The sequence below is a fragment of the Haemorhous mexicanus genome, chromosome 11, assembly GCF_027477595.1.
Source record: "Haemorhous mexicanus isolate bHaeMex1 chromosome 11, bHaeMex1.pri, whole genome shotgun sequence".
Taxonomy (NCBI): Eukaryota; Metazoa; Chordata; class Aves; order Passeriformes; family Fringillidae; genus Haemorhous; species Haemorhous mexicanus.
In genome coordinates this window covers 15679283-15688676 of record NC_082351.1, presented here as the reverse complement: position 1 = coordinate 15688676, position 9394 = coordinate 15679283, and the positions used below count along the sequence as shown (strand labels likewise).

Sequence of the window (9394 nt, the reverse complement as noted above, 5' to 3'; positions counted from 1 at the left end):
ATGGTTTTTTAACCTTTCTTTCCCTATCATCATCTCTCTTCTGTCATTGTTCTATTAACTGTTTTCATTTAATAACCAGTAGCTCTGCTTTAGTATTATTGTTTTCCTTATCTCCAATACCTAAGAACTCTAATCTGTGTAATCCAGAGTATGATAAAACAACATTGGATTTCTTTGAAAATCCTAAGGTAAAATGAGAAAGTTAAATACATCCTGAAAGTGATTTAACTCATTCCCCTCCTTGGCAAAATCAGGATGGCACCTTTAGGATGAAAAGCAGGGAAGGTGAGGGAAGCAATGGTGAGCTGAGCACAGCAGGTCCCATCAATGACTCAGCCCTTTCAGGTCATGTATTTCATTATGCTGTGATGGGTGACAAGGTTCTTAATCACTGCTCTTCATAGAAACATTAAGACACACTTTGATGAAGAAAAAGGTATTCCAGTACTTTTCTGTGAAAAGGCTACAAAGTTTCATGAAGAAGTGCTGTGATCAAAAAAGCAGTCAGCCCAAGGGAAGATCTTCTTTGACTAATATCTCATTATAAAACCCCAGATCAAATTGGTTCCCCATAACCTTGTTCCCAGAGGTTTTTGAAGCCATCGGGAGGTGTTTGCTTGTACTTGCCAGTGATGTTAAACTAATGGGGCTGTCCTTCCCCCTTCCCTCTCACAGGGAAAAATGCCAGACCTCCGAGGCCACTGTAATTCCTTAAATACCAAGGACTTTGATGTGGCTGCTGTGGCTCACATATCATCCCTCACAAAACAAAACAAAACAAAACAAAGCAAAACAAAGCAAAACAAAGCAAAACAAAGCAAAACAAAAAAATTGAGACTGCAGCCTTAAAGGGGAAAGGGCAAATATGTTTCATGAGTTGACATGTCAACGACATTTTCACTTGAGGCACCTGCACGGGTCCTGGGTGACACGGCGTCATCTCCCACACGCTTGGGGGCACCTGTGAGGGGCCAGCACAGGCTCTGCGACAGCCTCGGCCATTTGTGAGTGACCTGGTGCCGGGCCGGGGACCGCGGCACCGCAGCCCCCACGGGCCACCAGCACCCCGCAGCCCCGAGCGGCCGCCACCGCCGCTGCCCCCGAGCCGGTACCGGCCCTCAGGGGCCGCCCCGCCCGCGCCGCCATCTTCAACGGCCCCGCCGTCCTCACACAGGTGAGACCGGCGGGCACGGACCTCCCCGGGCTCGGCGGCCCCGGTCCCGATCCTGACCCCGATCCCCGTCCTGATCCCGGCCCCGAACCCCATCCTGATTCCAACCAACCCCGGCTCCGGCGGAGGGGCGGGGGGAGCCGCGGCCGTGCCGCTGTAGCTCCGCAGCGAAGGGGGAGCCGCAGGTGGTCGCGGGTCTTGTGTCAAAGCGTTTTGCAGTCCAGTTTTTATAAAGCGAAAGGCTCTGTTTTAAATTATTTTTCCTCTCAATTCTGCACAATTCTGCATAAAAGCTTATTTTCCCCACTATTCTGCATAAAAGCTTCGCCCGTTGGAGCACCAGTAGTCTCGCAATAGCTTATTAATGGTCTTTCTGCTCATTTATTATCGTAACTTGTATTTTGAGAAAATATATAGTGGTGTTACAAACTCAGCTTTAAATATTTAATATGTGGAATTCATTTGTCTGGGAGATACTAAAACCCTTCATCAGTGATGAACTGCTCTCCCTGGCGTGTCCCAGCCACCATAAATCAGCTCTGGCTTTGGGCCCATGATGGTGAGTTATATGTATGAACAGTCTTGGGTCTAAGCCTCTGTGCCCTGCCAGAAATAGTGTATTCGTGTCATTTTTCAATGCAAATTACTAGTATGAGCAAATTCACTTTATTTTGCTTCACAGATATGACTTTAGAATAAAAAAATCTCAAATAAACATTGCTTTTCCAACACTGGGATATGGCTCAGAAGCTTGTATTCTTATACTTATGTGAATAGTGCCTTTTAAGATTAGGGACTAACCATGACTATGAAGGGTTTTAGGTCTGTGTGAGTCTGTCCATCCCTGTCTCTCCTGGATTTAAAGCAGTGCTTAGTACAATTTCGAGTAAGAGAGCATGAAGGTCTGTTTGCATTTGCTGTTTGTGAAATACTCTTTTTGCTTGTTACTTTCAAGGACCAGTTGTTGGAATCGGGACTACATAAACACCAAATATTATTGAAATATACATGAGAAGCTGTCACAGGATGGAGATACTTTTGCAGAGTCCTGAGTGGCTTGGGTGAATGGAAGGAATAAGGGGCCCTTTGGATACTGCTACTTTATTGTTAATGTAAGAAGCATGGTGAAACCAGTGATCAAAGTCACTGCACAAACCAAGACATCACAAGGTAAATTCGGATAGGAATCTATTCAAAGATAAATATCTTTCATTGTTGCCTAACTCCACAAATTACTTTCTTGATTGTTTGTCATTGACTGATACGTTAGGCCTGTGTTTCCAGTTGGACACACATACATGGTTCATAGTTCAGGGCACTAAAAAAATAATTTTGATCTGTGACTGGAAAATGAGAAAGCTACTAATTTATGGCATTCTACAAAGATGTCATAAAAGTCCTATTTATTTGATAACTATGCAAAAAATTGAGGACTTGAATTTTGAATTGCTGTTGACTTTTTTTTTTTTTTTAAGTAGTCCCTCTGGATTTTGGATACTCTTGAATTTTAGACTTTCTGGAGGGACTGGGAAGAGGAAAGGTGAAAAGGAAAAATACAACTATCAATTTTCCAGACTGTTCTCTCCTTTAAGAATAGCTTACTATAATTAAAGACAATAATACTTGATGCATAATGGAAGCGTTTTTTAACATTACCTCAGTAATTATGTGACAAATATGTCATTCACTTAATGGTTTTAGTGGCCACCAATCTTAATAGCAAAGGTAATTTCTAGTCTTCATTTGTAATAATGAAATTTGGTAAGTTATAATTAAGCAATGAAGGAGCAAAGATGTATTGCAATGTCACTTGCAGTATTTTTCCTGCCTGAATGAAAAACAAACTGACATTTCACTGATTTCACAGAGGTGTTTACAATGATCAGCTTTGTAGCTGAATGACTTGTCCAAACACAAATGCTTGTAAACTTTGGGTCAGTTTACCTTCCACTGCAGGGCCACCTGGTTATGAATTTGGTACCTACAACAGCTTTCTGAGTCTGCCTAGAATATGTTCTGCAAATTAGCAGATAACCTGCCTTGTCCATATGAATATCAATTTAAAACCCAACTGAATTGATGACAAATTTTAAGGCAGAATACTGGTAGTAGTCCCTAAAAGAGATGAGCTATTTTTTCTGTGTCAGAACTTAAAACTTTTAATACAGTGACTTTTATATCAGAATTTCTCACATTTATTTAGTCCTAATATTTTTCCTGAGATGTAATAAAGCATAACAGAGCTGCAGAATATGTGAGAGCTGTGCTAGGTGCATGATGCTTGGCAAGTCGGAAACTGATCTTTAAAGCAAAAGTTAGTGAAAGTGCTCTGACCCAAGGAAAAAGCAGTGTACTCCTTTGCATCTCCTTCACTTAAAATCAATAATAAATAAAAACCTGCCAATGGTGAAATCCTCAGTACTAGAATGACAATTTGACAAATAGTAGAAACAAATCTTGTCCAAATGTAAATCTGTCATCTCTTGCTTGGTTTTTGAATATCTACAATACTTTTGCTTTTTAGAGAATGACATAATAGATAAAATAATTTTAAAATACTCCATGGTATTCCTTCAATTTTATCTTCTAATCCTCTAAGCCTCAGAGTGGGAGTTACAGGAATACTCTCATCAGGAGGGCTTGGCTCCTGTCTCTCATTCACTCCAGGTCTTTCACATTCTGCTCTGGCAAAGGAAATCAAAACAGTAGGTCATGAAATTCATTTCATGGGTCCACTACTTCTCACTAAGACATGAATGATACAATTTTGAGTAGTTCTGGCTTGTCTAAAGGCTGTAGATAACAAAGATAGGGCTGCAGACAGAAAAATGAGCAGTGGTTTCAGAAATAAGTGATCGTTATGTTAAGTGAATATTTAGAGAGAAGGAAAAGTCTAATACACTTACTTTAGGAGTGCATTCCTCAAAAGTTGTTTCTGAAATGTCTCATTCATAATTAAGTAGCTCAGTATAACTATTAATGTAGTAATTTTCTAAAAAATGCTAGTGGAAAAGTATATAGAAAATGGTCTAAAACAAAGGATAATGCAACTGCTGTTTTAGAAGTGCAGTGACCTTATTAGTTAAATTTGATCAAAATACTAATTACAAGTTTTGATAGGCCTGTTACAAATGCTGTGATTTTTTAATTTCTTTTTCCTTATAATCAAAAAATTTTAAATTAACTAATATTTCTGGCAACAGCATGGGATAAATTTACAATATCTGATTGGTTTTCCATTTTTATTTTATTTATAGACAACTTTAAGATTTAATTGTTGCTGATTAAAATCAATGTGGATAAATATCAATAGATTCCATTATGTTTTCATAGATGAATGATTATTTACTTTTTCAAACAGAATGCTGCCCTAATCCTTTAGTTGGATTCATTCTTCATGAACTCATGCATATTGTCACTGAATTTCTAGTTGATTTGTAGTCATATATGTTTTCATAATTTTTTTTAACTTTGTTAATTTTTGGTTGTGAGAGCTGAACTGTTCATTGTGAGAAGTTGTATTTATAATCACCTGGTCAGCATATTGTTTCTATTTGTAAAAACCTGGTTGCAGTCTGAAAAAACATCCAGTAGTTAAAAATAATTTAATTATTAAGTTGTTTGTACCCAAACTGAACACGAACAGAAGAAAGTATATCGAATAAAAGTGAGGCAGAGTCTTGTGAAAGGATTCTTGTGTGAGTTGAGGAGCACTTTCAGTTCTCAGTGACGGTGCTCATTGTCTCTTGTGGCTGATTTCTCCCTGTCTTTGGAGTGACAACTTCCTTTTATGTTCAGGGTCTCTTCACTTTCTGTGGGTGCCAGGTGAGCCCCCAGACACTCAGTGTGATCACAGAGGCACGTGGGAGCTTCCAGTGCCAGTCCCTTCCCCTTCCACTGTTCCACTTCTGTAACTGCAGACATCTCTTAATTCTCAGTGACTTGAGCAGCCCTCAGACAGCTGAAGTGCTTGGTTTGAGTCTTACAGTAATCACCCTCAAAGAAGAGTGCTGAATGTGAAAGAAGAGAACTTGCCTCAGAAGTCTCTGCCAAACACCTCTAGATGGAGAGATTTCTGTTGCAGCTGTTACATGTCTCTACTTTTCTATATTGAATGTTAAGCTCCTCTTTAATGGATTCTAATGTTTTCCAGCGGGCACTTGAGAACAAAGAACAATAAAAAAATATGTGTTAAAGATGATTTTTTCAGCATTTTTAAAGAATGAGAAGGTCTTCATTGATTAAAAAGGACTGACATAAAATTACTAGTTCTACTTGGAATATAAGAAAAGGCAGCCCTGAGTACTTGATGCACAAAGAGAATGTTTTCCAAGACAGTGTCAATATTAATATTATTTTGGTGTTAATTCTTTTGCAGTAACATTCTGAAGGAGTTGATGCACATTTCTACTCAGAAAAGTAGTTTATAATAGTATTCACATTTTTTAAAATATGGTTGGAGTGTCATTGTAGGATTTTTTTCATGTCAAATCCTGTATAAAGTTGTTTCTTTGTTTTTCAGCATAGCTTGCAAGTGTCTTTACTGATTGAGAAGCTAAAATTGTTTTCTGCTTATGAAAGCTGGAAAAATGTTCAGGAACCACTATCAGGTAAAATAGAAATAATTCTAATTTTTACCCATTTTCATTTCATCTCTGAGAGAGGTCAATTAAAATAGCTTATCCTGAGATGCAAAAAGTCCAGCCACAGGAGTGTTTTGGAGTGTTTCATAATTCAGTATTTTTGGAGAAGTGTTATGAAGTAGTGGGTAGCTGTCAGGTCTAGAATGAGCGCAATATGAGTTTGCCAATGGCTTTTGTTCTTTACCCTTGTGGGCCAGGGAAGGCACATCTGCTTCCATGCAATCATGGAAGGAGTCCCAGCTCCAAAGGTGTAGTCAGAAAAGGGGGGGTGGTTTATTCCCTTGGTCCAGCACAAGCATGTGACAAGAGCAATTGCATTATTTGGAGCTTCATTATCCCTTTTACTCTTTCCCAGCCTCTCTTTCCACCACACTTTGCCCTCCCTTTCTCTGCACCAGTTCCATCCCAACAGAACAGCCCACACCAGCTACATTTTCCCCACTGGTCCCAGGTGTTCTACTTCTGTACCCAAAATTGATATTTCTGATGCTGTTCCCTAGGCTGTCTCAGCTTTTCATTTCTGATGCCTAGCTGCCACTGGCTTTGCAGGATGTGCTCCCAAAGATGCTCCATACTCCCCTCCAGTTGATTGTGGAGTTTGGCAATTTCTTGCCTAACTTCACTGGGGCCCCTCATGAGACCTAACAATTCTCCCAGCACCAAGTAACTTTTGTCAGCAAAAGTTGTATCACTGTTTGCTTGACATTTTCTCATGTCATGTCTGGTATTTTTCCATGTCCTGTTCAGTTTAACCTCAAATCAGGGCCAATTCAAGGGCTGTGCAATTAAGAAAATGTATTTGTAAAGATGGAAGAAAAAGCCACTTGTTTAAGATTTGCTGCAAGCACATACAGCTTGGCAGTTAAAAATCTTTTAACTTTTTTGAGAGCTTGATCCTGTAGTCCTTAAATGAATCAGGTAACTTGGAAATTGATACTATACCATGTTAAAAAAATTGATCCATTGTAAGTTTAAAAAATATTTTGAGTGCAGTTTAAGGACTGCCATTTTGAATTTCCTTAGAATTTACTAAGTCCAGTCACTGGATCAACCATGTGACTGGAGCTGCAGGTGTGTGTGGGCAGAGGAAAATACCTAATTCATATACAGTGCAGAGTTGATGTTCTCTGAAAAACTAATCTGAGGAGCATTTCTTTTGCTTGCCCCTCTTGCTCATTCTGACTTGCAGGCAATTGCTTGGGCAGCTGAGCATAAAGAGAATTGGGGAGTGCAGGCAACTAGAAATGAGGAGGGAATGGCAGAGTTGTAATGATTGATTAGGTCAACCATGCTGCTGAAAAATGCTTAGCAAACTGTAGGCTCAGTGCATCAGATGTCACAAAAAATGTGACATCAAATGGCAAAAATCTAGAAGGGAGTAATTCCCTAAGCAGAGGTGATGAAGCCAATCTCTCCAAGAGCCTGTGTTTGGATTCCTTGATGTGCAGTAGGGCACATGCTCTGTTTCAGGAGTTTTCACCTGACAGGGACATCCATAATAATCTTTTTCCAGTAGTAATTCTCTGTTGCCTCATGAAGGCTGTAGCCCTTACCCTTTTCATGGTGATACTGCCTGGAACAGATCCACTCCCAGGCTGCTTAAGTTGGCCCAGAAAAGTTAGTAAGTTTTTGTTTGGTCAAATCAGGTTGAAATTTGGTAACTAGTAGAAAAGTTACTGCAAAATATGTAGGGAGAGCCATTCACATATGTAGACAAATGGTGTAAACTTCATTTCCTTTGGAAAGCAGACAAAACATCCAATCTGCAACACCTTTTATTTTTTAGCAGCATGTTTTAAAACTCACTTCATTTGGCAAATTGAAGAAATCAATCTTATCCAAGTATAAATTAGTCATCTCTTGCATGGTTTTTGAAGGTCTACAATACTTTTGCTTTTTAGAGAATGACATAATAAATAAAATAATTTTAAAATACTCCATGGTATTCCTTCAATTTTATCTTCTAATCCTCTAGTAAAGCCAAATATTGGCTACATGAATTGATATGTTATAGTAGTCTAGAAGTTGCTGTTGATACTCTTCTGTCTGACTGATCAGTAATACTGACTGTGGTAACAACATGATACAGAGGGATTCCTAAGTTCTCATCTTGACCCTTGATAATTTAGTGCTGAGCATTTGACTGGCTGATGTATCCTCAAACCATTTTATCATAGGGGGGCCAGTTTGTTGAAATATTCAGTGCTCAAGGCAAGAACCCAGGAGCAAAGTGGAAGATTCTTGGCAACCCATCAGCTATATCAAAAGTAAGTTTTTAAAGAAATCTATAAAACCTAGAGTATAAACCAGAAAAATGTGAATGAAGCTTAAAATTAGAAGGTAATGAGGGCTTTGACCTGACAGTGGAGTTGTCACTTGCAGTTCTATCATTTTGGCAGACTAAATGACTACTTAAATTACTTCTAGATGCCTGCTTGCAGACTGAGTTGGTCACAGTGTAATTTTACAGTTTATATATTTAGAAAGTAATTTTGGCACTCTGGTAACCAATGAATTGAGCTTTGCTCACTGAATCGTGAATCCTGTTTGTTAGCAATATTTGTTCATAAAACACACAAGTAAAGGACATATTTGTGTGGATTATATTTTTGCCATCAAATGTGAGCCAGTCATACTTGCAGTGCCATCTGCATTTTCTGATATGTTACTAGCATGGTTGGTTGACAGGAGGAGAATTCTATCAGGATGCTTATGTTTCTTGTTCCTTTCTGTAGGAATACGACAAAGAACTAAAAGGCTTTGTTTTTGTACTTGAAGGAAACAGTCTAACCAACAAAATGAAGCTACCAAGGGAAACCAAACAAACTTGTGAGTATCAAAGAATTAAACGTCTGTGATGCTGTTCTGATTATTACATCAATCTTATATTGGAATGCTAAACATTACTCTCCCTTAGTTCAGACATAATTCAGCATGGAAAAGTTTTTTAACTTTTTAGCAGGTCAATTACAAATAAGTAAAACTTACAGAAATGCCATATTAGAGTAGGTGCTGTAGGGAAGATCTAACATGTTCTGGTGCTGCCAAGGTCACTTTGTACCTGATCCTGCTACAGACCAATGTCTGCTAAATAACCTCTGATCCCATTCAGCACTTAATAAAGTCAGTAATTCTACTGGCATTAATGAATGTAAACTAGGTTCTTGTCCTCTTTCTTAGTTTACTTTTTTAAGAATTTTTGGTTTTGTGTTGAATAAGCACTAGCAGTACAAGAAATTTATACCCAGATTTCCTCTGTGTTTATGTAATCCGTGTTTAAGGTACTGTGGAGTGTTTTCCCAGGATGTCTGTTGCACCACAATAATTCAGAATCCAAGCAGCCTGCAGTACAGACTTCTGCAATACAGAAGTCATCATATGTTTTAAACTCCATGACAGGGTGCTGTACCTTATAAGGTTTGTAGGAGTGAATTGAGCTGGCTTAGAATTAACTGCTTGCTTTTGAAGAAAAATTGAGATAGTGATTTTAAACAAATGGAATGGGAATCTTCCAGTGTACTTCTAATGTAGGGTATTCAGTTTTTTTTCCAATAAACACCAAAAAAAATATTCTTTGCAC

General features: G+C 38.7%; 1 protein-coding gene across 4 annotated transcripts in view; it reads left to right on the top strand.

The window, feature by feature from the left end:
- Positions 1 to 918: 918 nt before the first annotated feature.
- CFAP20DC (CFAP20 domain containing) overlaps positions 919 to 9394 on the top strand; it is a 67778-nt gene continuing 59302 nt past the window's right edge. For 3 of the 4 annotated variants that reach the window (XM_059856694.1, XM_059856696.1, XM_059856697.1), the window contains exons 1-5: positions 919 to 1174; positions 2127 to 2341; positions 5694 to 5781; positions 7992 to 8081; positions 8550 to 8643. In XM_059856694.1, coding sequence (XP_059712677.1) covers positions 5746 to 5781; positions 7992 to 8081; positions 8550 to 8643 — 220 coding nt within the window. In that variant the 5' untranslated portion in view covers positions 919 to 1174; positions 2127 to 2341; positions 5694 to 5745. The remainder of the gene's footprint in view (positions 1175 to 2126; positions 2342 to 5693; positions 5782 to 7991; positions 8082 to 8549; positions 8644 to 9394) is intronic. The other variant, XM_059856695.1, reaches the window with a different exon arrangement.